The sequence below is a fragment of the Colobus angolensis genome, unplaced genomic scaffold, assembly GCF_000951035.1.
Source record: "Colobus angolensis palliatus isolate OR3802 unplaced genomic scaffold, Cang.pa_1.0 Scaffold5, whole genome shotgun sequence".
In the NCBI taxonomy this organism is placed as follows: domain Eukaryota; kingdom Metazoa; phylum Chordata; class Mammalia; order Primates; family Cercopithecidae; genus Colobus; species Colobus angolensis.
This window is the reverse complement of record NW_012118487.1, coordinates 29,005,897-29,032,794: the sequence shown is the minus strand read 5'-3', so window position 1 is coordinate 29,032,794 and position 26,898 is coordinate 29,005,897. Positions and strand designations below refer to the sequence as shown.

At 40.6% G+C, this 26,898-nt stretch overlaps 1 protein-coding gene across 2 annotated transcripts in view; it reads left to right on the top strand.

Annotated features, from left to right (window-relative positions):
• FNIP2 (folliculin interacting protein 2) overlaps positions 1-26,898 on the top strand; it is a 139,081-nt gene that overhangs the window by 38,023 nt on the left and 74,160 nt on the right. For both annotated transcript variants that reach the window (XM_011959698.1, XM_011959697.1), the window contains exons 2-4: positions 21,105-21,231; positions 24,326-24,481; positions 26,723-26,823. In XM_011959698.1, coding sequence (XP_011815088.1) covers positions 21,105-21,231; positions 24,326-24,481; positions 26,723-26,823 — 384 coding nt within the window. The remainder of the gene's footprint in view (positions 1-21,104; positions 21,232-24,325; positions 24,482-26,722; positions 26,824-26,898) is intronic.

Below are 26,898 nucleotides of genomic sequence, written 5' to 3'. Positions count from 1 at the left end.
ATTCCAGGACTAAGAAAAGGAAAAGAATTGGGGCAATCCCTTGTAGTTTTGTGTGTAAAGATTTGACCTGTATTCCAAAGATCTTGATTTTTATTTCTAATAAAAGATAAATGTTTTCTTTGTGAACCCACAGAATCCTGTTGATTCTGTAGCATTGTTCTCCTTTTTCAGATGAAGAATATTAGTGTCAGAAGTCAAAATTGAGCTGCTTTTGTCCTCAGGTTGGGCTTTCTCATTTGAATATGCCTAGGAATTCAGTGCAAGAGTTCTGAAGGTTTATGGCTGCTCGTTATCATTACTTTTTTTTCTTGTATTAAAGCAAGGATACATCCCTAATCTGCGTCCCACCTCCCCTTGTCATCTATACATTAAGTCCTACATTTGGCTATTGTGGGTAACCATCCCTCACTTGCTGTGGGTAGAATTTTGCAAGATTGCAGAGTTAAGACCTGTCAGCTGACACTGGCTCACATGAGAGCCATTAAGAGGGTGGTGTGGCCAATGTCAGAGCAACCTTGCAGCTGAAGGCAAGTCACTGCATTGCCCAGAGCCATATGAACAGGTCTTGTGACCAATTAATCGACTACTACATAATCTCCAGCTAGGGAGCACAGATGGAGTGAGTCAGTCCAAGCTGCTCAACCTGTTAAGTGTCTTGTCTTTGCTAACTGGAGTGTAAGCTTAGGAACAAAAGTAGGACTTGTCTATGTTTGTAATAGGATTGCAGACAGCAGCGTGTTTTATGATGTGATAGATGGATCTGACTTCCTAAATTATTGGCAGGCCTAATTTACGTAACAGATGAATGCTCCACCTTTTTTTTTTTTAACCTGTGAAAGGGGAAATTAGTGTGCTGCTGCCAGGTAGCTTTTCTTACATACTGTAAAGGGAGTGAAATGATTGTTTAGAACTGCTGATCATTACGGAATATTCCTCACATAACAAAGGAACTTCAGGATTTGTCTCCAAGTCCATGTTGATGGTCAGGAAAAACCGGAAGAACATTAAACCGCTCAGGAGATGTGTGGCGGCACAGCGAAGACCACAAACCAGCCAGGGAACTGGCAAGACTCTGCCAGATGTGTGAGTGATGCCGTTCCTGGTGCTGGGAGGATTTGCAGGGCGCTTTTATGCACAAAGATTAAAAAACACGCCGGGGTAGACAGGAGCACTGACCACACGGAACTCGACAACAGGTTTGAAACTTTAGTCCTGTTTCAAAATCTCACATAATTTTGTATTTAATTTACTGTGTACTATAAGGAGATAGAATTGTATTGATCTGAAAGTTGTTTCTCGTAAGTGCTTCTAAGTAAGAGAAATGGGGTTATTGGTGGGTGTGCGGAGTCAAGTCCCTTCTCTTACAGAAAAGATGTAAGCGTGGGTATTTTTTAGTGACTATGGTGATTCCACTACCCATCTGTTTTCTTCTTTTCATTACCTCTGCTGGAGCCAACTCAAGAAATGTTTACATCTTTGCCCCTTGAAACTTGGATGAAACTGTTCACAGTAATTATCAGGAAAAAAAGGTGCAGTCCTGAAGTACCAGCACAGTTAGCAGACGGGGCTCAGGCCTGGGCATTCTCACTTCATAGTCTGCATGGTGACCAGGTGGTTGTGCTTTTCCAGTTAGTTGGAAGCAGGGTGGTCAGAGAGACCCAGTCTTCCTCTGGAAGACCCTTTCCATGAGAAGGATGTTATGAACAGCAACTTTTAATAATGGAGCTTGTCTAAAAAGAATAGCATACTTGTAATATTCTTTTTGGTTTATTTCATCCACTTTGGAAGAATTTATTAATTTTATTATTAGTGGTACTTAATTGAAACACTAGTTGTAAAGAATTTTATTGCATATCAATAAAAACAAAAAACTGTTTTGAGAATTACATTTCATTCCAAATTCTTCCATAGATAGATAGTAAGGAGAGCTAAAGGTTAATGATTAGTGTAAAAGCGAGTTTATAAGTTCATTTAACCTGGGCATGGTGGCTCAAACCTGTAATGCAAACACTTTGGGAAACTGAGGTGGGAGAATCACTTGAGCCTAGGAGTTCAAGACCAGCCAGGGCAGCATAGCAAGACCCCATCTCTACAAAAAAATTTAAAAATAATTAGCAGGGCATAGGGGCATGCATCTGTGGTGCCAGCTACTTGGGAGGCTGAGGTGGGAGGATCACTTGAGCCCTGGAGTTATAGCCTACAATGAATTGTGATTTTACCACTACACTCCAGCCTGGGCAACTGAGCAAGACCCTGTCTCTTTAAAAATAATAATAATAAAATAAATTCACTTAAATTTTTTTTCTTACAGAAATGTTCTCAAAATTAACATGTCTCATCAACTGTTTATCCCATAAGTATGTTTCTTAGTTTGGCTAAAAATAATCAGGATATAGTTTTTATCATGTAAAAATCTTTGTCATTTTAAAATAGAAACTTAATAAAACAGGGCAACAGAGTGAGACCTCCATCTCTAAAAAAGAAAAAAGAAGTTTAGTAAAATGGGATGTAGTCCATCACAGTGTAAGCGCACAGTAGGCTGGAGAGTGAGAGAGAAGTGAGGAACTTATTTTACAAGTGTTAGGTCACATGCTCTTCATTCAGTTAAAGAGATCTGTTTGTAGAGGAGGAGGTAATGATATGGTACACTAGAAAAATACATTTGAGTGTTCAGATAAGAATTTCACTTTTATACTATCTGTTTTTATCTGTTTCTTATCAAGAAAGGGCAGCTGAGTGATAGGAGAGAGTAACGGAGTGACGCTCAAGTTTATCTGAATTTTGATCCCTAGCCCTGGGTCCTGCCCAGGAACCTCTAACCCTGGGCCAGTCTCCAGGCTTTTCTTAATCTCACTCTCAACTGCTAAACTATGTAATTTGCTGGGATTATTTTAAAAATTCTTTTTTCTTCTGAGATTCTTAGATGTAGTAGTAGGGCCTTCTGTATTCCCTATTTTTGTTATTGTATAGAATTCTAGATCCCCAGATAGTTATTTAGGATGAAAGGTGAGGAGTGAATGTCCACATAAGAAAATAATATGCAGGGCTAGTTTTTAAAAACCTCTAACATTTTTGATATGAGCTGCTGCTTCTCACCTTCAAAGTGACGCCTTAAACTTTAACATTTTCATACCTGTTATCCTCTTTCCTTATTTTAACTTCCTTTAGATTTACTTCTGTAGTGCTGAGAATTTTTTTTAGAACTTTGTACAATGATGACATATATTTGTCAATTAACTGGAATCCATCTTTAGTCAGATGATGTACTGTGGTAGACCTCACCCACTTTCCGTTCTCCTTACTACAATCTTGGAAACATTGCTTACTTGCAGTATTGTGCTTGGTTTCCAGAACTTCTTTAGGAATTGGACCATTTGTGGGTAGAAGCGAATTATTGACAGGCGCTTGCACTGAAGGACCTGGCTCCAGAGTGCTCATGAGTTATCTGTTTGTCCAAGTCATTTGGCAGTCAAGTAGGTAGGACTTCCAATCTCTTTTTGCTCTTTGATGTCTTAACTCAGTCGTTCCAAGTGGCCTTCTTAGTTCAGCACACTGACAAGCAGGGTTTTTTTTTCTTCTTCTTTTCATGATGTTCCAGTAACTGAAAAGATGAAGAGAAAGATTCCCCAATTACAATAGAATCATGGCGTATATGTGATGACAGCCACAGTGTAAAACAGACGGGAACAGTGCGGAAAGAAACATGTTGATCGTCTCATTGTGGTTCACGTAGCATGACACATTTCAGGATAGGAGTTGTCCTCTGCATCTCCATTTCCATTCCCCCCAACCTCTATGAAGGCAGATGTTGGGGTTCAATTCATTTCACAGAATTCCAGCGTCAACAAAAAACTACTAAGTTTGATGAGAGGCATCTTAAATGGCATGTCAGTAAAAATTCCTTGCTAAAACTCCCTTCAAATCTAGTGACTCTTTGCTGGGCACGGTGGCTTTCATGCCTGTAATCCCAGCACTTTGGGAGGCTGAAGTGGGTGGATCACTTGAGGTCAGAAATTCAAGATCAGCCTGGCTAACATGGTGAGACCCCATCTCTACTAAAAATACAAAAATTAACCGGGTGTGGTAGCAGGTACCTGTAATCCCAGCTACTTGAGATGCTGAAGCAGGAGAATCACTTGAACCTGGGATGCAGAGGTTGCAGTGAGCCGAGATCATACCACTGCACACCAGCCTGAGCAACAGAGCAAGACTCCATCTCAAAAAAAAAAAAAAAAAATCTAGTGACTCTTAAATATGATGCCAGGTATATGGTATCATCCTCAAATAATTGCTTCCAATCCTCTTTCTTAAAATATTGCAGGCCGGGCGCGGTGGCTCAAGCCTGTAATCCCAGCACTTTGGGAGGCCGAGACGGGCGGATCACGAGGTCAGGAGATCGAGACCATCCTGGCTAACACGGTGAAACCCCGTCTCTACTAAAAAATACAAAAAAACTAGCCGGGCGAGGTGGCGGGTGCCTGTAGTCCCAGCTACTCGGGAGGCTGAGGCAGGAGAATGGCGTGAACCCGGGAGGCAGAGCTTGCAGTGAGCTGAGATCCGGCCACAGTACTCCAGCCCGGGCGACAGAGCGAGACTCCGCCTCAACAACAACAAGAACAAAAAAAAAAAATTGACTATAGCAAAGCTGCCAACAACTTTTGAGTTTTTCAAACTTTCCCGGCAAATTAGCAAACAAAATCCACAGGGCTGTTTATATGAGAAATCTGGGACTTGCCAAACATATCTGTGAATCATTGTTGCTCTGGTGGCAAGAGAAAACTTGCCATGTCTTTAGAGTATACCCCTTACACACTGAAAAGGAACTGAAACAGAGCACTTCAGAGTCAATTGTGCTTTACAGTTTCATATCTTGACATTTGATTTCAGAAGAAATTCTCTGTACTGCTTTAGAATCACCAGGATGATTCTAAATGAGTATAGATATTCATCTTAGATACATTTTTAGATGAGATAGTTCTATTAAAAAAGGGAACTCCTTAGATTGTCTGTGGTAGTTACTTAACAAGAAAGTAAGTACAGAAACTTGAGTGCATTTTTTCCCTGGTGAGCTGCTGCACATAGATAAGCTCACCATGATTTTATGACTAGTCTTTGTTTACAGCAGTTGGGATTACTGACTAGGAAATATAAAAATAGTTACAGATTTAGAGAGAGATATGCTAAGGCAACAGACCAAAGAATTCTGAAGAGTATAATAAAAGGTCATTAAAAGTAAGTGTAATGCAGGTTTGTAGGAGTGGAAGGAATGTTTCTCACTGCCTGTGGCTCCTGGAAACAGTGTGAAAACCGCTCTACCCTGATGCTACTTAACAGAAAATGTAGCAGTTGGACAGGTTGAATGAAGTGGGTAGAGAGAAAAAACAAACCCTAGTCAGCTGATGGTCTTGTGCTTTGTGACAAGCTTCACAGAGAGGTCGTAAATGGTTGGGTGTGACTCTGATGCGTTGGGTATTGCGGTCACACGTTCTTCTGCGCTTCCTGCATTCCTTCCCTTTTTACTGATTTTTTATGTACCATGAGAATTTTTCTTTGACTAGTTAGAAGAGTTTATTTCTGCTGGCCGAGGGTAGAGATTTTGAGACGTAATTCCAGACTGATAAGAGTGAATGAATCAAGGAATGCAATGTCATGTCTGATTTAGGGTTCAAGAACATTTGTCTTTTCCCTCTGAGGATGCATCACTTACTAGGAATAAATCAGCAGTCTTAACATAGGAGATTTTCGTAGATGCTAACAACTGACATCAGCTTTTGTCTGGGTCATATTTGGATAAGTTTTGATGACATAACAGGGTAAAGCACTTGTTATTAGTCACCATAGCTAACTCTGTCCAGAATGACAGTGTTCCAGGCAGAAGATGAGGTTAATCCAGCTCTGGAGTCTTCTGAAGCCTTTTTTCCTCAAGTTCTGCTCAGCTCTGTGCTGAAGTGGAATGCTGGCTGAACTGGTATACTGTACCCCCCACCATCCCTGGTTCTCCTGTTATGACTCCTGTGGTGAGTCAGGCTCTGGCTTAGCCTTATCCTTTCATTGTTATAGTAACAAAAGCCAAATAATTGCTGAACAGTGATGTAGCAAGCCCTGGTGGGAATTGGCGAGAGCAATAACTTGTGACCCATCTAAGATTATAACTGTCAAAAGTCACCAAAGAGTATCCAGCCTGTGGGTTATTAAAACACCAAGGTTCCTGGGAATTTTCTTCTCTTTTATGAGTTCCCAAGGGGATATTGAGGTATCAGGTGTACATCCATCCATCCAGAAAATAATTCTGTCACAAATTTTTAAATGAGTCTTTAAGGGTTTAAGAAAGGTTTTTTTAAAAACGACTTTAGGTTTTTACAGAACCAATGTGAATGAAAATCCTTTTTTCTCACTATGCCATATCCTTTCACTTTCATGCCTCACCCTGTCCAAAGACAGAAAAAGGAACTTAGTTGACTTAAGCTATTTTTCCACTTACTAATTTTCAGCTCCAGCATATGAGAACCTAGACTTAATGCCAGATAAAATGGAAGGGCCTTTGACTTGGGGATCTTCTCTACTCTGGTTTTATGATCTGAGGGTCTTCTCTGCCTTGAAATCACTCTTTGGGAACATCATCTCATCTCTCTGTTTTTGTTTTCTTAATAATAATAATAATAATAATAGAATGGAATGGTGTTTCCTGAGCCTCAACTTCAGATCCACTGAACCAAGTTCCTGGAGGTAGAGCTTGTGAAGCTTTGTTGATTACACACACACACACACACACACACACACACACACACACAACTTCTGGGGTAATTCTAACGATGAGCCAAACAACTTGGGAACCAGTGGACAGGTAGTGTCTGACACCCCTTCCAGCTAACACTCTGATAATCTGTCGGTGATCCATGAGTCCTGAAGTTAGAGAAATTTAAAAGCTGGGCTTTGGGTAATCAAGGGAAACAGAAATAGCTCAGTGGTAATCTTTTTCCACGTGAGCGAACAAGCCACGTGGGTGTTTGAGGAAGTACATTTTCAACAGAGGGAACAGGAAGTACAGAGATCTTAAGGCAGGAACATGCCTGGTGTGCATCCTAAAAAGAAGAATATTGCCTCGGGGCAAAGATGATTTGGATTCAGAAAGTAAATGATCCTTCATGGGAATGTGAATGGGATGGAGGTGTGCTGGTGGATGGTCTAGCGGCTGCACGCTGTGATATGAGAGGGAGGCAGAGGTTGCTGCCCCTAATATCTTTCCCACTGGACCTTGCTTGATAGCTGAAACTCCTATTACTAAATTCTCATTTCTTTGTATTTAAGCATTGTTCTCTCTAGGCAGTAACTAATACCTTACTGTGAACTGTCTTAGGGGAACATTCCTCTCTGTCAGTAGGAGCAAGACCACATGTGACAGGTGGGTGCATTCTGTGGAGCAGTGTGTGAGGACTGACCCTCCTTTTTCCAGCCAGGTGGCTAGAACAAGGAGGAGATGGCCTGTAATTCTGCTGAACAGGGACAGACTTGATAGCCACATCTGAAGCTCGAGTTATGTGTCCTTGGTTCTCATCCTTACAGGGTATTCTGTAGCCGACCATAACAGACAAAAGTGATCTTCAGAAAATAATTCTGTCACAAATTTTTAAATGAGTGCTTATTCCTGAAAGTTTCTAAATTTTAAAAGTTCCTTTGACAACTGAAATTAAAATAATTTTTTGCTTTAAAAAAATTTTAGAGCAATTTTAGGTTCACAGCAAAATTGAGCAGAAAGTACAGAATTCCCACATACACCTTGCCCCCACAGTATCAACATCCCACACCACAGTGATATATTTGTTACCATTGAGGAATCTGTATTGACACATCTTTATCACCCAAAGTCCATAGTTTGCATTAGGGTTCATTCTTGGTGTTGTATATTCTGTATGTTTTGACAAAAGTATAATGACATGTATCCACTATTCATACTAGATAGTTTCAGTGCCCTAGAAATCCTCTGTGCCTTGCCCATTCATCCCTCCCTCTCCTCTAGCCCCAGGCAACCACTTGTCTTTTTATAGTCTCCATAGTTTTGCCTTCTCCAGAATGTCATTTGATTAGAATCATACAGTATGTACCCTGTTCAGATTGGCTTCTTTCACTTAGAAATATACATTCAAGGTCCCTTTATGTCTCTTCATAGCATGGTAGTTCATTTCCTTTTTAGCACTGAATAATATTCCATTGATTATCTCTGAATCAATGTACTGAAGGATGTCTTGATTGCTTCTGTGTTTTGGCAATTATGAATAAGGTTCCTCAACTCATTTGGATAAATAACAAGGAGTCCCATTGCGGGATTGTAAGGTAAGAGTATGTTTAGTTTTGTAAGAAACTGCCAAACTCTTCCAAAACAACTCCACCTCCAGCAATGGATGAGAGTTTTCTGTTGCTCCACATCCCCACCAGCATTTGGCATTGTTAAGTGTTCCAGTCTTTGGCCATTCTACTAGGCATGTAGTAGTATTTCTTGTTGTTTAAATTTGTGTTTCTCTAATGACATACAACGTGAATCAACTTTTCATATGCTTATTTGCCATTTATATTATCTTTGGTGAGGTGTCTATTCAGGTCCTTTGCCCATTTTTTATCAGTTGGTTTGATTTCTTACTGAGTTTTAAGTGTTCTTTATTTTGGATAAAACAGTTCTTTATCAGATATATTTTTTGTGAATTTTATCTCAGTCTGTGGCTTGTCTTCTCATTCGCTTGACTGTGTCTTTATTAGAGCAGAAGTTTTTAATTTTAATGAAGTCCAGCTTCTCAATGATTTCTTTCATGGACCACGCCTTTGGTGTTGTATCTAAAAATCCTTCGCCATGCCCAAGATTGTCTGTATTTTCTCCTGTGTTATCTTCTGTGAGTTTAGTAGTTTTGCTTTTTACACTTAGACCTTACGTCCTTCACAAAATTAACCCAAAATGGCTTACAAGCCTAAGTGTAAGATGTCGAGATTGGTTTTTTTTGTACCTGGATGTCCAGTTATTCCAGCACCATTTGTTGAAAAGACTGCCTTTGCTCCATTGTATTACTGTTGCTCTTTTGTCAAATATCGATTTATATTTATGTGGATTTTTTTCTGAAGTCTCTATTCTGTTCCATTGATCAGTTTCCCTATTCTTTTGTTAATGCCACACTTACTCCTTCTCCTCCTCTTCTTCTTCCTCTTCTTCCTCCTCCTTCTCCTCCTTCTTTTAAGAGATGAAGCCTCACTCTGCCCAAGCTGGAGTGCAGGTTTTTACACCTCAGAAGGACATGCAAAGGAAGGTCCTGGAAGGAAGAGAATGTTATCCTAACCTGTTTGCTACTGGTATCAAGGTGATAGTGCAGTCGAGTTGGATGAGCACAGAATTTGGAGTCAGGAGACTTTGATTTTAGTCCTGACTTAGCCACTTACTGGACATAACCTTGTTAAAGTCTCCTAACTTCCGTGTAAAACATTATATAATACAGACTCTCACAGGACGTTTGAGAAGGTCAGCTCAGGTTAATTCTGTAAAAGTGTTTGGTAAACTCTAAAATATTAGGCAATTATTTGTGCATGTGCTGTGCAGTTCTTATCACCAGCCTTCCCCTGCCCACATTCAAACACCAGACCTTCTGGAATTGGTATCTCTAGGCTCTGCATGAATTATGCAGTAAAAAAGGCAGTTATTTAATATGATGGAAATCCATCTGATACACCACTAGAACAGCAATCACAAACTGAAAGACATAGATGGGTTTAATAAATGAGAAAAGGGATTGCTTTTTTTAGAGAGAAACTTTCTCCTGTCCTTGGGGGAGGGAGGGGATGAAGAAGGACAGGAAAATGTAGTGTACGAGTGTTGAGAAGAAAGCTCAATAAATGCCATTGTCTAGGCCAAACTACATATTTGAAAACTGAATCTGAATGCCTGGAATTCATTAAGGTGGTTTCCCTGTAGGAGTTCACCCACTGCCTCATGCTTCAGCTACCAAGAAGCCTCTTAAAGGAAACAGTAGTTAAGGGGTTTGTCTTAAAGCAATAATAGATTCTTTGGGTTTAAAAAAAATAGGCTGTTCCTATTGTCCTCATCTTTGTTGTTTGTTTTTACTTTTCCAAGAGACAGTACAGTCACGTGGCTTAATATTCAAAAGGCACAAAATAGTGGTGTGTGTTGAGAGCACAATCACAGTGTGCCTGGCTCTGTGTTAAGTGCTTTACATTTAGTCACCTAAACAGCACCTTATAAGTGGAGTTATATAGGAGATAATACTATTATATTATCTCCATTTTGCAGATGAGGCTATTGAGGAACAAAGAGATTAGGTAAGTCACCAAAGTTACACAGCTAAGAAGAGGCAGAGGGTAGGACCTGAGCCCAGGATGCCTGGGTCCAGTCTACACTCCTTCTCACTGTGCTGTTTTGATGGGTATGTATTGCATAGTGCAGAGAAAGCCTTTCCCTTTGCTCTGTAAAGAGTGTAGAATGAAGAGTCTTCTGCTTTCCTTTCCATCAGTAATCCAGCTTTCTTTTTTTTCTTTTTTTCTTCTTTTTTGAGGCGGAGTCTCGCTGTGTCGCCCAGGCTGGAGTGCAGTGGCGCCATCTCGGCTCACTGCAAGCTCTGCCTCCCGGGTTCACGCCATTCTCCTGCCTCAGCCTCCTGAGTAGCTGGGACTACAGGCGCCCACCACCACGCCTGGCTAATTTTTTGTCTTTTTAGTAGAGACAGGGTTTCACCGTGTTAGCCAGGATGCTCTCGATCTCCTGACTTTGTGATCCACCTGCCTCGGCCTTCCAAAGTGCTGGGATTACAGGCGTGAGCCACTGCGCCCGGCCCAGTAATCCAGCTTTCTACTCCAGAGTCAACTAGTATTACCAATTCATTGTATTTCTTCTAGAGATAGTGTATGCATGTATAATAAAACCCAAAGTTCTCTACCCCCAATTTTTCCTTTTTCTAGGCTTACGGTAGCATTCTATACACAATATTTTATACTTATTTTTGTTCCAGTCAAAAATGTTTTGGAGTTTATTATATACTTACCTAAGAAGCTTCCTTATTCTTTGCTGTGTCAGTGTAGCACTCCCTTGTATGGATATACCATAATTTATTTAATCATCCTGCTGACAGTTTGTTTCCAAACAGTGCTGCAGTCATTACCTTTTTGTACATATCATTTTGGACCTGTGCAAATTAATCTGTAGGATTCATTCCTAGAAGTGAACTTGCTTGGTCACGAGTATATTTTTTGTTTGTTTGTTTGTTTAACCTCTTTTAGAGATAATATTTTACAACCTAAGATAGGTGACAATTGTCTATTTATTTTGGTTCTTTCGTTTTGCAAATGAGAAACCTTATACAGAGAATCATGCTTTTTACCTCTGGAAACTTCTTGGAAAATAGAAGTATTACCTTGTCTGAGTACAGTTTAATTAGATCTAGAAGTGATATATAAGGCAGTGTCTTGAGTATTTACTTTGAAACTTATTCTTTTATCTATTATTAGTATATGATTTCCCTGGAAATGGGGGAGGGGAAAGATATGACATCATCTTGATGCAAGTTACCTTTTATAATTGCATAACAATTATATATTTCAGTAATCCAGGAATCTAATCATGTGTTGATGGCTTTGGTTATGCTGACAAGGGTATGAAAGAATTAACTTGGCCAGGCATGGTGGCTCATGCCTGAACTCCTAGCACTTTGGGAGGCCATGGTGGGCGGATCACTTGAAGTCAGGAATTCGAAACTAGCCTGGCCAACATGGTGAAACCCTGTCTCTACTAAAAATACAAAAAAATTAGCCGGGTGTGGTGGCAGGCACCTGTAATCCCAGCTACTTGGGAGGCTGAGACAGAAGAATCACGTGAACCCGGGAGGTGGAGGTTGCAGTGAGCGGAGATGGCACCACTGCATTCCAGCCTGGGCAACAGAGCGAGACTCCGTCTCAAAAAAAAAAGAAAAAAAAAATCAGCTCAGTGATTATTGAATTAATATGTGCATGGAGATGAACCATAAAGCTCTCTCTTTTTTTTTTTTTTTTGTCAGTTTGGCTATTTTAAGTACAAGTAGTTTCTAGTTTACAGATATCAGAAAAGAATAAATCATGCGCATTTAAGATTTAAGGGAACCATTTTAGGGAAAAATGGGCCATTTATAGAGATTCTGTAGGGGTTTTTTGTTTTGTTTTTGCAGAGTCAGAATGTCACTATATTGCTCAAACTCCTGGATTCAAGCAATCCTCCTGCCTGGGCCTCCCAAAGTGTTGAGATTACAGGCATGAGCCACTGCCCCTGACCTCTGTGGGTTTTTTAAGGAGAAAAAATGAAGGAATTATTAACAACAGCAACAACAACTCTGCAAGGGGCAGAGTCTTGACTGCCACAGTAACCTGCCCACTCAGTGTCCCTCTCACCTCAAAAGAACTTGTACTTTTCCCTTTTAGATTTTGTGAGCACCTTTTGAAAGTTCTGTTGATTAGAGCTGTGTTGATATTAAGATGCTTATCGAAGTACAGATTATGTTTAGAAGGTTTAAGGGATAACATGTAGTAATAATGTAGGTTAATTCATTAAGATTGCTTTCCTTTTAGTACCTGACTGAGATCATCTATTCTAAATCACATTGTGCACATTTAATAGATAACTTGGGATTATAATGTGTTAGAATTGGAAGCACCAGACCTTTAGGTATAATTTTAGTCCCACCCCATTTCCCATTTTTTCTTTTTCCTTTTTTCAGACAGTGTCTCACTCTGTTGCCCAGGCTGGAGTACAGTGGTGTGATCTCAGCTCACTGCAACCTCTGCCTCCCGGGTTTAAGCGATTCTTGTGTCTCAGCCTCCCCAGTAGCTGGGATCACAGGCACCCACCACCACGCCTGGCTAATTTTTATGTTTTTAATAGAGATGGGGTTTCACCATGTTGGCCATGCTGGTCTCAAACTCCTGGCCTCAGGTGATCCGCCTGCCTCTGCCTCCCAAAGTGCTAGGATTGCAGGCATGAGCCACCGTGCCTGATCCCACTCCATCCTTTTATAGAGGAGGAGACGCTGGATTAAGAGGTGAAGAAGTGACTGAGATGGGACTGTGGGATCCCGCCTCCAGCCTGGGCAATCTGACATCCAGTGGAGTGCTCCACTATTTTGTCTATGCTGTGGTGGCCCAGGGCCGTGGAATATGGGTAGTGGTGCTGTCAGTGCCACACACAAACTTTACCTGTTTTAGAGTTTTACTTGATGTGATCCTGAACTCAGAAAGGAAGGAAGAAATTCTGTCTTTTGCTCTCTGTACTTTGTAGTTCCTTGTTCATAGCACCCAAACCTTAGGCTGTATTGTGACACACACAATAACGTTTTGTTACTGCCGTGTGAACACATTATTTAAAGACGTATGTGGTTTTAACTTGTGACCTTTGCTACCATTTACACATTATTTTGATAGCAAGGAGGGGGAAAACAAGTTCAGAGCTACAACTAACCTACTTACACAGAAACTTTTGGCTGTCATTTTTGTTAGAGATCAGTTATATTCAGGAAAATGTGGGGAACCTGAAAGTTATTTATTCCAGTCTTTTGTCCTTTTCTCAGACATAGTAATCACTTAAGTAATCAACAGTCCTTTATCCTATAATTCCAAAATCCTAAAATTTCTGGAAAATCTTTTGAAATTAATCTGAACTGATGTGAGGCTGTTTATAGTCTCTATCTAATGCACTTAGCGTTTAAGTGTTCATAACTTGGGCTGATGAAATATTAATTTGTTTGTTTTGGAGGTTTGATTACATCTCAGCCCCTGGAGGAGGTATTATGTAATATGTAGTGTAGCATCTCTCCGATTTCAAAAAACAAATTCTGAATTCGGAAACATCTAGCCCCAAGGCTCTCAGTTAAGGAATTGTGTATCTGAGTAGATCTTTGAATTATGCTTTACAGTTTTAAAAGTGCTTTCATAACTTACTCTCTGTTTTTCCCGACAGCCTTGTGAGGTAGATAAGGCAGATGCACTTTGGGAAAGCTCAGCGCTAGGGTTGGAGCGTTCCTAAAATCATCTGGGTTGAAGGCAGCAGAGCTAGAGTTAGAAGCCCTGTTTACCCTGGTGAATCCTAATCCATGTCCCAAGCATCATGTCCTCTGTGACTCACATCCATCCCTCACCCAACTATGTGAACTTGACCTCTTTATCCTGTAGAGTCCCCCTAAGTCCCTATAGACGTTTATCTTGGCACCTGTAACAGTATAGTTAACTTAATATTTGTATGTTGGCCTTTCCATTCCCAGTTATAAGCATATTGAGGTAAAGACTGGATATAGTTAATTTCTGTTCCTGGTACCTCTCATGGTGCCTGTGTGAAGCCACACACTCAAAGGTGTATGGAAGGAATGAACTCAGAAGTATGGTTTTATGTTACAGTGCTCCTTCCATGCCTTTGCTGCTGATTAAACATATTTATTCTTTCATTCCACATTTTCCTTTACAAAAGGAATAAAGGATTTACATATTGCCTACTTTCTTAAAGATGGAAGAATTGCAACCAACATGCAGTATAGCTCTGTGTTGGTAACATACAGTGGACTACATTTAATTGGAATTGTTTGTAAATTAATATTAATATCTTTAGGTTATCAATATATATTAAAGCTTCCGATAAGAACTTTAAGTGCTTTTCACTATACTCCTGATCACAGGATAGCAACTCAATGGTGATTTTTTATGCGGTTCCTCAGAAATTGCTCTAGGCAATTCACACAGCTAAGGCTGTATAAGTGCAAAACAGTGAAAGAAAGGAGAGCCAACACAGTCTTCCTGAGAGTACTAACATAGCAAAAGATAAATGAATTCCAAATCTGTTACTGCCATCTATTTACATAATTTTTTTCTTGAAATAAACAGCTTTTTACTGGGTGGGAAATAATGTGTATTTTGTGCGGACAGGGTGAACTCTCATTGCCATGTCAAGCTTAATTTTCCCTTTTCTTCCACCCCCAGTCTTCATTTATTTTCAGGGTGTAGCCCTTTGGGTCTCCCCACTCTTCTTGAGCAAACCTTTTGAGAGATTTCTGCTTGTACTTAGAAACTGTTTTTTGAGACAGTAAGGAAACGGTGGAGGTTGGCAGAGAAAAAAGAATATAGAATAGGGTTGAAGAGTGGTTGGAAAATGTCATGTAGTGCGTTTCATAGGAGCAGGGTTATGATTTGTTCACTGCTTTATCTCAGAATGCTTGCCAAGTAGTAGGCATGCAGGAATTGCTGGTTAAATGGGTAGTATTTTTGCCAGTTTTTGTTGTCATCATTATTGTTTGTTTTTGTTTTGTTTCATTTTACCTTTTCTTGGACCATTGAAAGTTTCCTATCATTCCTGACTGTTTAAATATGTACCTTCTTATATCATAAGACTGTTCTTTAAACTCTTTGTGTAAACTTATTTTTGACTGTGTAGGGTGGCTTCCTTGTGTGAGACCAAGAGGAAAAACAGAGATCATGCTTTTTCGACATGGGGATACCCATGACCACTTCTACTGTGATTCCTGTAAAAGTTCAAGAGAAGAAACAACACCCACACTAGAACTGGTCTCAAAGGATATAGCAAATCACCCTGCAGCATGTTATACAACTATTGCTCTTTTCCTTATTGGCCTTTAATCCTCGAAACCCTGGATTTACAAGTCACTGCCTCTGCATTTGCCCTGAAAATGCTCTTCTCAAACCACTTTAGTTGTCTTCCTAAAGCACAGGTCAGATCATGTCATTCTCTTTCTTGGAATCTTGGAATTGGCACACCACAGCCTGTAGAGCAACAGATGCATTCCTTGGCATAACATTTAAAGTCCCTCACAAGTAGTCCTCAAGTGCCTTTCTAGCCTCATTTGCTGTGTGGTTCTTCTGCAGGAGACACATTCCAAGCACTCAGTGATATTGTCTTTTTGTGTTTGTGCTGTGCCCTAAGTCTGCAGTGACTTCCCTGTTCATTATTCCTTCTGTGTCTTTGTCCAGATTTTCTGCTTCTTAGGAGGACACCAGTCATTGGATTAGGGTGCCTACTAATTCAGTATGACCTCATCTTAACTTGATTGTATCTGCAGAGACCCTGTTTCCAAGCAAAGTCATATTCACAGGTATAGGAATTAGGACTTGAACTTATCTTTTGGGGGGACACAATTTAAACTACAGTACATGTCTCTAGATATTTTAAAGAGAATTCTGTTTTCTGTGTTTCAGATCACTTGAACTCTAGTGCCTGTCATGTTTCAGGGAGGTAACTGAGACTTTGGTTCCTTGCTTTTCCACTCTTGATGAGTAGTTTCAGAAATAAGGCCTGGCTTCAAGTCTAACCAGGCAAATCCTGGCATCCTGGAATTTTAAAACCGAAAAGAGTCCATATAAGTCATTTTGCTCAAATTTTACAATAAGAAAAGGTAGACAAATCATCTTCTCTTACTGTGCCTGAAGGCATAAAGTGGACATAAATAATACCCTGATGCCAAGGACAGTGTTCATTCTTTATGTTCAGCAAAAACAGAGAAATGAAATAATTTGGATTAGAATAAGTTTCTCTGAAATGGTCAGCTATTTTAAGGCAAAAGCCCCAAGGCTTGTTTTCATACCCCTTTTGAATCATGCCCAGTGGCCCCAGTCATATGAAGAGATATCCTCAGTAAAGCACCAGGAACTGTGGTCGGTGCTCTTGCAAGCTCCACAGTAACTGTTGGTTGAATGTAGAAGTGAATGTGAATATGAAGAGAATATGTGTGCCATGGAGCTAGCAATAGCTCAAGGCCTGTGTATCAGGGATGGCAGGGAAAGGGGTTGGGAGTGTGCTGGGAATTTCCATAGATAATCTCTTTTAATCTTCATAACAGGACCTATAAGTACTCCTAGGGGAGACGTTCCCAAAACTATAAAACTGGTGGGAAGCAGAGCTGAGATTGGATCCCAAGCCCGTCTCATTCTGAAGCACTAGTGACCTTTGTCCTGCCTGCCTCTGTTTCCTTTACCAAATTATGCAACTGTTTTTTCCTCTACTAATATTAAAATGTGAGTGTCTCACTGCACTTTGGGAGGCTGAGGCGGGCAGATTGCCTGAGCTCAGGAGTTTGAGACCAGCCTGGGCAACATGGTAAAACCCTGTCTCTACAAAAAATACAAAGAAATTAGCCAGGCATGGTGGCGCATGCCTGTAGTCCCAGCTACTTTGGGGACTGAGGTGGGAGAATTGCTTGAGCAGGAGGTTGAGGCTGCGGTGAGCCCAGATGGTGCCACTGCACTCCAGCCTGGGCAACAGAGCAAAACCCTGTTTCCAAAAAAAAGAGATGTCAATGTCAAAATTATATTTATATATTAAACCAAAAGCTGTATTCATATTGAAGAAGAACAGAGTTTTCCTCTTTTTTTTTGTTTTTTTTTTTGTTTTTTTTGAGATAGAGTCTCACTCTGTTGCCCAGGTTGTAATGCAGTGGTGTGATCTCAGCTCACAGCAGCCTCGACCTCTCGAGATCAGGTGATTCTACCATCTCAGCCTCCGTACTCCAGTAGCTGGGACTGCAGGTGTGCACCACCATGCCCAGCTAACTTTTTGTATTTTTAGTAAATATGGGGTTTCACCCTGTTGCCCAGACTGGCCTCAAACTCCTGGGGCTCAAGTGATCAGCCGGCCTCGGCCTCCCAAATTGCTGAGATTACAGACGTGAGCCATTGTGTCTGACCGTTTTGTTTTGTTTGTTTAAGAGATGGGATCTCACTCTGTCACCAAGACTGGAGTTGGAGTGCAGTGGTATGATCATGGCTTACTGCAGCCTTGAATTCCTGGGCTTGAGTGATCCTCCCGCCTCAGCTTCCTGAGTAGCTGGGACTACAGGTGTATACCATCACAACCAACTAATTTTAAAAAAATTTTACAGAGTTTGGGTCTTGCTATGTCATCCAGTCTTGTCTGGAATTCCCGGGCTCAAGAGATCTTTTTTGCTTTAGCAACCTAAGTAGCTGGGAGTACAGGTACGAGCCACTGTATCCATCACTTGTGTCTTATAAAATTTAAAACATTTGGATCAAAAAATGAGACAATCTGAAATACATACTTTTCTCCTCTGTGTCTTTTTTTAAATTATTGAGTAAAAAAAAATATTTTTAGACTCCTGGATCAGTACAATTGTCCATGATTTTTATTTTCATCTTTTTTTCATTGAAAAATAACATGAAACATTTAATAAGGTGTTATGATCATTATTAAATTTTATCTCTTCTAAAGTAGCTGTTTTCAGTTTGATATTTGAATACGTGTTATTCTTCAAAAATAAGGATTGAATGACTTGGTTATAAATTATAATGCTGTCTTGGCAAAATGTAATTATTAAGGCAAAATTGATTTAAAAGAAAATGAAAGTAAATTAAATCCAATTTTTTTTTACTTTTAACAAAATGAACGTATGTACTATGTTATAATAATATATAGCTTCAGAGCCTTTTTAATGACCTCATTTTATTTATTTATTTATTTAGAGATGGAATCTCTCTCTGTCGCCCAGGCTGGAGTGCAGTGGTGCAATCTCGGCTCACTGCAACCTCTGTCTCCTAGGTTCAAGCAATTCTCCTGCTTCAGCCTCCTGAATAGCTAGGATTATGGGTGCCCACTAGTGCGCCTGGCTAATTTTTGTATTTTTAGTAGAAATGGGATTTCACCATATTGGCCGTGGTTGGCCAGGGTGGTCTTGAACTCCTTCCTGACCTCCAGTGTTCCGCCTGCCTTGGCCTTATGTAATTTTAAAATTTAGTGGTCTGGGTCGTAGTCATCAGACTGTGTTGGTTGTAAGTGACAGTGAACTAATTCCAGGAATAGTGCTTACTCAGGAACAGCTGGCTTCGGGTACTGCCAGGAATCTGTTTCATTCCATTGCTCACCTCTACTTTCCTCCACGCTGACTTTTGCTGACTTCATTTTCAGACAGGCCCTTACTTCATGATGGCAAAAATAGCCACCACCAACTCCAGGGTTACCATTTACAAGCTGAGCAACTGAGTTTTGGGGCTGGCTCACACAGCCAGCTTGGGTCATGTGGCCATGTCTCATTAGCCAGACCTGAAACATGGACTGTGAATAGAGGGAAAATGGTTTGAAAATAAACTTGCCATATTGTTGTCAAGATTAGGAGGAAAGGATGCTGGGCATGATAGTTTAGGGCACAGCTTGTTGAAAGAAGGTACAACCAGAACTTTATATGTTTTGCTGCAGGGATTTAAGAAAACAAATCTGCTACCCAAAAAGAACATGTTCAGTATTAACTGCCTGAAAAAGGAGAAGACCAAAAATGCACAATTTGTGATTGAGTACCAGACACTGTATTAATTTTCTTTAAAAATCATAACATTAACAATCCTCTGAGGTAATTATTGCCATTTTGGAGCACTTACTGTGTGTCACTCTTCACACATTTCATTTAATCCATAGGGCAGCTTTGTGAGGGCAGTCTTAATATTCTCATTGTACTGATGAAGAACTAGGAGGCCAGAGGCATTTGGGTTTGAATCCAGATGTGTCTGATTTCATTTATACCATCTCCTAGTTTTACAGTTTGCTTTTGTTAGTCTGCCTGTGTGTCCATCTGTCCTCCTCTGTCCCGTCAGAGCTCCCCCTCAGCTTCTCTAAGCAAGGCCCCCTTTCATCTCTGGCACCTTTCCAGTCCATTGGGAAACCGGCTCAACTGTGTCCTCTGAGTATGCCACCAGTGTCTGTCCCCTTTCCCCCACCTCCGCTGCTGGAGCTCCAACCTTCGTTATGAAGGGCCGGAGCTCTTATTATGAATTCTGTTTGGCCTTCCTGCTTCCAGTCTTCATCTCTTCCACCCCCATTTTCCTTAATAGCCAGATTGAACTTTCAAAAAGTGCAGACCTGATCTTATCAAGCGTCTGTTTTCCTTGGCTTCTCATGGAGGGAGAGCATGATCCTGGCCCCTGCCTGCCGTCCTTTCCACCTCATGGCACTCACTCTCTGGCCTCTTTTCTTTTTCCTTCTCCAGTGTGGCAGTCTTACACCTTACCACGTCCTTCTCTGCTCCTGCAGTGCACTTCATTTGTTTTACTTCTTCAGGTCTGTGTTTACGTGTCACTTCAAGTCCTTAGGGACTTCTCTGTCCGTCTCCCCTACCTCTTCAATCTGGAAATCTGAAACTGTTTATTGCTCCTTTTTGTACTTTTCACAGTTTGTAGTGATACATTCAACTGTGATTATTTGCCTAATATTCCCCACTGAATCATGAACTCCGTAAGGGTGGGGACCAGGTCTGTCTGGTTAATTAACTGCTGAGTCTCTAGCAGCAACCACAGTGCCTGGAACATCACAGACACTCAAATATGTGTTGACTGGACTGATGAGTTAAAAACTGAGTATGACCAAAGCAGTGCACTTTTAAATGATTACCTTTTCTATAGTTCTCTCACTCTCATTTATTAAGAATGAATCTGTGTTTTCCTTGGAGCAGTTTTATCCCAGTTGCTTTTGGTTTGCTTAGAAACATGCTTCCTTTCTTGCTGACTGTAATTGCTAGCAATTCTGATGTTCTACAGTGATGCATTTGGTTTTTGAAACTCCTGGATTAGAGCTAGCCATAATCGGGGAAGATAATAAATTTTAGGGTATGTAATGCCTCTCAATTTGACCTGAGTGTGGGTGAGGGAAAGAAGAGAAGGCTCTACCGACTTGCTCCAAATGGTTTCCTGCCCAATAACACAGAAGCTTTAACACTCCTTTAACTCGGATATGCTGTCCCCAGAACCCAGGCATCCAAATTTAGCCGTCTCTGCATGTCCTTGTGATTTCTGACTGCCATCTGTGTCCAAATTGACTTTGGAAGGAGAAGCTTTCTCTTCAGTGATTTATTATTTAAAGCAGTCTTCTCAGCCCTTACCATGAAAACAGGCAATTTTCATATGGCCCACTGGAATCCGCACACAAGGCTATCTGTCCCAGGCTCACTGGTGCCCCAGTTCTGAGGGGATCACTATCCCTGCAAGCTTGTGGCCTTCGATGTGCAGGCAGGCATGGTGACTGGGAAGCGCACCTGTCTGTGATCACCTCACGTGCTGCAGATGACATAACTTCGTTCTCCCTTTCTGATCCACAGCTGGGCATGTTCGGAGTTTGACCTGAATGAGATTCGCCTGATAGTTTACCAGGACTGTGACAGGAGAGGCAGACAAGTCTTGTTTGACTCTAAAGCTGTTCAAAAGATTGAGGAGGTGACAGCTCAGGTATGAAATGCTGATTTGCTTTCTCCTTCTCTTTTGTGCTTTTAACCACCCCTCTGATCAATCATTTATGAATCTATGATCTTCTCTTTGAGTTGTATTATACAGTGCCATTAATGGTTCAGAAGAAACATAAGCAGGCATTGAGTCCTTTAATCAAAGCCCTACCCCCAACAGGTATGAGTATGCTCACTACTAAACACAAGTGAAACTGTTAGCAAGTAATCATGGCAGGAGCTAAGCAGTGTACTATTAATAGTACTAGAGGTAAATTTGCCGGTGAGTTGCAATCCAGTAAGATTTTGATGCCAAGTGAGTGCCCCAAATGTAATGGGAAAGCAGAACTCTAAAATTCGTAAAATGATAAAAAGTGTTAGCGTGAAGATCATTCTGTCCAGTGTTTCTCATAGATAATAATAAGTAGCACTGGGTTAAAAACAGCTTTACTCACTTACAGGGCTTCCATATGCAAACCTGCATTGTTATCTTCAAAAAGGATTGTTTTTTCAAACCCTTCTGACCAGTGGAGCTTTTATTTATTTCCCTTTTTGTTTTGGTGGAGAGTTGGGTGGTGGTGGTGGTGGTGGTGGTGGTGGTGGTGGTGGTGGTGGTGGTGGTGGTGGTGGTGGTGGTGGTGGTGGTGGTGGTGGTGGTGTAGGGTGGGTGACAAGGGATGGGTAGAGTGAGGACAGAGCAGCTCTTGATCCCTTGGAAGCAGAATAGGAATGGTAAATTAACATGTTTAAGGTGAGAAGAGTCTGATCCTTTCTGGGTCTTTTTGGATATGAGACCAGGGTACTTGTAAATTCACTTTAGACCTTTCATTCTCTTTTCAGTATTTGTTCAGATGCCTACAAATTAAATAAATCCACTTGTATTCATTCCTTTTATGTTCAGTAAGTTGCTATCCATACTGACCAAATACTGGCAGTTTGTAGAATGTGCAGCTAAGTAAATGAACAGTTTATAACGCAGTCTTTGTCTCTTCAGGGCCAAGGGGTTGTTTTCCTGCTTTTGATAAGGATCATTTCTGCAGGAAGGAAGTGTTTGGTTAAACACAGTTTAGCTGGGTGGATTCCACAATGTTTTAAAGTGGCGTTCTGCCAGGTGGCTAATCATTACAGTAGTTGTTGGGCTTGTTAGGTAGGTGAAGGGGGTGGGTGGGGGGGGACCAAGAGATCTCTCAGGTGATTCACCGTAGGCTTTCCTGGTTAGATTTGTAACAGAAATTTAGATGAGCCAGCACTTGACCCTTTGGTGGACAGGAGATGGTTTACCTCTTAATTTCTTGAATTATTTCCCATTTCTCTGAAGGCTTCATATGGATGGTCTAGTTGAACACCTATCACTGGGGCTGCTCATAGTGGTGGCAGGTGGAGGGAAAAGGAAACACAAGTTTTCAAAAGGAACTGGAATCTTCAGTGTACTAGAGCAGTAGTAATGCTGGAATCTGGAAACATAGGCTTTCTTAGAAGCATTCATCTAACCAAAAAGGCATCTTAGGTTCAGGAGGTTTGTAGCTTGCCCAAGGCTGCAAAAGAATCCAGTCGGTGCTCTATTCACTATACCAGGTGCTGTCTCCACTTATAGACTGTTCAGCATTGTACTGCAGCCAAAGTGTCTAGCAGTCTGAGGCAGGTGACACTTCGTGTCACTTAGGCCCTCTGAAGGGCTGTGTTTCTGGCTTAAGTGATATTAAGTAGCAGCTGTATCTTTAGCCTGTTGAGGGAGTGCTGGGTGCTCAGGAATAATCAAGTACCACTTTGAATGCCATCATTGCTGTAGTGACAATTGTGGTCCAGCACATTTTGTGTTTTCCTTATATTCTTTGCCCATTTTCAGTCCCCACCGCCCCAGCCTCCCTTGGCAAGCACAAAACGTCATGAGTTTGTATCAAGCACATGACTGCAGGCATTTGCATTAGACCACCAGTGTGACTGTCACATTGGAGATTAGATAAGCTGCAATTGCATTCATGTTTTTTTCCAAGCAAAAGCTGCACAAGGAAAAAAAGAAAGGCAAAGAAGACTCAAAATAGAAGCAACTTATCATAGAGGGTGCAAGAAGCTTCTGTAGGGAGTAATATGTTTGGGGGAAATAAATGTTAATAAAGGTTTATCTTTATACCTTTGTCACTGTGATAAAAATTAGTGGTGAACTCTATTTGGGGAATGTATAGTAGAGAATCCTCTGTTGTCCTTAACCTTTGAAGACCATATTTCCATCACATGCTATGTAATTCACAGTAGCTCCTGTTTCAGGGTTTTGGTTTCATCCCTTACAAATTCAGCCTCATGATTTTCCTTCCTGTTACCTTTAAAGGACTACTAGAGGAGGTGTGTCATTAAAAACACAAGCAGGCTGGGTGCGGTGGCTCACGCCTGTAATCCCAGCACTTTGGGAGGCCAAGGCAGGCAGATCACGAGGTCAAGAGATCAAACCATCCTGGCCAACATGATGAAATCCCGTCTCTACTAAAAATACAAAAAAATTAGCTGGGCGTGATGGCACGTGCCTGTAATCCCAGCTACTTGGAGGCTGAGGCAGGAGAATTGCTTGAACCTGGGAGGCAGGGGTTGCAGTGAGCCAAGATCACGCCACTGCACTCCAACCTGGCAACAGGGTGAGACTCCATCTCACAAACAAACAAACAAAAAACCCCACAAGCCAGTCTGCCCAAGTTAATAGTTTTGTTTTATTAGTTCCATTTGCTTAGTAAAAGTTTAGATTTGAAGCCTCATCTTTCTCCTCATCAATTTAATGGATTATCACTCTACATAGTACTAAAAAGCTAATAACCAAAACTCTAATAACAAGAAGAGATCAATTATATGAATTGAAGTGTAAACAATAGTTAAATTATTAAAAGAGGATAAAGTCTTAATACATAACCTACCTCCTTTTGTCTAGAACCATTCTTCAGCATTCTGCCTTCCCAAACCATGTTTTTGTTATTACTGGGGGAAAAAAAAAAGCTTCTGTTTTTTAATGCAACTTAGGCACCAGAATGCTTTTAAAAAGGAATTCCCAATGAAGAACTGTTGATGAACCTGATATACTTAGTAATATTTTACCTTGCCTGTCTCTCTTAACCTAGAAAACAGAGGATGTTCCTATTAAAATATCAGCCAAGTGCTGCCAGGGAAGCAGCAGTGTCAGCAGCGTGAGCAGCAGTAGCAGCAGCAGCATCTCATTCCACAGTTCTTCTGGGGGATCTTCACACCATGCTAAGGAACAGCTTCCAAAGTACCAGGTACAACCATCCTTTCTGTGAGAATGGCCCCTGGGGTTAAAGTTATTTACTGTATTTTCTCCTCTGGAAATAATGCCGCTCGAGGGCTCTACTCCAGAAATATGAGGACAAGTATTCAACAGAGTACTCTTAAATGTTTCACATCAATGTTGTTTTTGCTCTTTGGCTTTTATCTCCAATAAAAACTGTAATCAAGCAGAGGCGATACAGCCTACTATGTACTAGATGAGAAATATTGCCAGTCAGGTAAATTACCTTGCTTTGTTTCCTTTGCTGTCTGATCCAGAATAATAAACATGTACTCTCCAGTTTTGTTGTAAGAATTCCTGAGGATTCTAGGAATGTATATGGGCATCCTAAGAAAATAGAACATGCCAGTAAAAGGAAGAAAGACTTGTATGGGAACAGAAAGAAACACACTGTGTGTGTGTGTATGTGTGTGTATAAGGATAGGGGTTGAGGTTTTTGAGAAATATTAGCTAACAAGATAAAAAGGAAGAAATGTTTTATAAATATTGAATGGCAAAAGGATATTAATTGATGGAGAATATATTGAACTTTTTCTTAAACCCATGTAGATCTTTTCTAGTATTTTTCTGGAAAAACAACACTAGGGAAATTACCAGCAAATGGGTCTAGAGGATTTTGTTAATTTCATAGTCAGGATTTGTGCCATGCATTTGCCCTTTTTGAGACACGGTGCTCCTGGGTCTCACAGCAGTCTGCAGTTTAAAAAGTATACAGTAGAATTTTCAGCAGGTTGAGAATCACAGTTGGCATGTGGCCCTTGTACCCCAAGAAAAAGCAGATTATAAGTGAAGGAGGTGGGTTGAAGTTAATAATAAAGAATGTGAAAACCAGTTGGTTTCTGTCTGCATGTAGTGGGAAGAAGTTGGTATGAGCTATAACGTGAGAGAGGAACCTAGCTGAGCAGAGCTGATAAATTTATCTTTCTCTTTTTGCCTCTGCAACCATGTATAAGTAAGTGTGTATTTGTGTGTCAGTGTATGTATGCTTGTGTGTCTATATGTGTGTATGTATTTGGAATTTAAAAAAAAGATTCGGAAGAGTATGTTAAGGGTGATTCCCAGGTTTTTCCTTGGGTGGAAAGCACAGTGACAGAGAATCTAGTTGGTAGGTCGGGGTGCAGAACCACGGTTGCTTTGGTGGCACCTCGGTTTGCTCGGCATTCATACCTATCCTGTTCATCAGTGTGTCATCAACACTTAGTATAGGTGCTTAGAATTCTACATCCCAAGACACTCATTCAGATGTCACTAGGTGAATGAATGTATTGGGGTATATGATTCTAGAGCTCCAGGAGAGCTCCTGGTCCAGAGACAAAGATGTAGGAGGTATTCTATGTAAATAATAATCAAAATCAAAAGAATGGTTGAAAAGGCAGGCAGTTAGTAGGGTTGACCTCCAGGCAAAACCATAGTAAGGGATGATCTGAGAAAGAAGAGATTCAAAATGGAGAGTTATGAACAGAATCAAATATATTGAGAGAAGTTTAATAAAGCAAACTGGAAAGGGTCCATTGGATTTGACCAAGAGGGAGGAGGTCATCATTGGAGCAGTTGGACTAGTTTGAGCTAAGAGGTGAAGTCAGGCTACGGTAGATTAACAAGCCAGTGAGAGTAGAGGAAGAGGAGGCAGGCAGTCCACTCTTTGGATGGTAAAAGGCATGAGAGAGACTGGTCAGAAGCTAGAGGGATCAAATGTTTTTGAAATACTTTTGTAAAACTTTAGAGTTATCAGACCATTGGTTATCTTTTGGACCCTCACAAAACCCTATCTGCAGCAATGGGCATTTTTTATTCCATACTGTTAATTATTTGGCTGAATAATACTGAACTATATTTTTTTTCAGGATGTTTTCTTAGTACCAAGAGAAGAGTTAACGGTTATTTTCATAATTGAACCTTTCTATTTAGAGTTTATAAATGGAGATAATAGTAATCTTTGTTTCTCATAATAAAAATAAAAATGAACTCTGATAAAACACTTGGATCCTATGTGATGATGATGTGTATAGAGAAGAAATCACAAACATGCGTAATACTTTGGGGGAAAAATAGGCAATTGCCATTATAAGTTAAGATTGTAAGATGACCACTTGAAGCTTTGAGAAATAGTTTTAATCACCAGTGACACTAATGAGATTAATCAACATTATTTTCTGTTGCATTGCACGTCATGTTCCATGTACTAGCTTTGATTTTGTTTTCTTGCATGTAGTACACACGACCAGCTTCCGATGTCAACATGTTGGGGGAAATGATGTTTGGCTCAGTTGCCATGAGTTACAAAGGCTCCACCTTAAAGATACACTACATACGGTGAGTCTGGGCTTCCTTTTCTACCAGTTTTGAGAAATGGGATGGTGGTATTGACTCCTTAACTCATAAATGTAT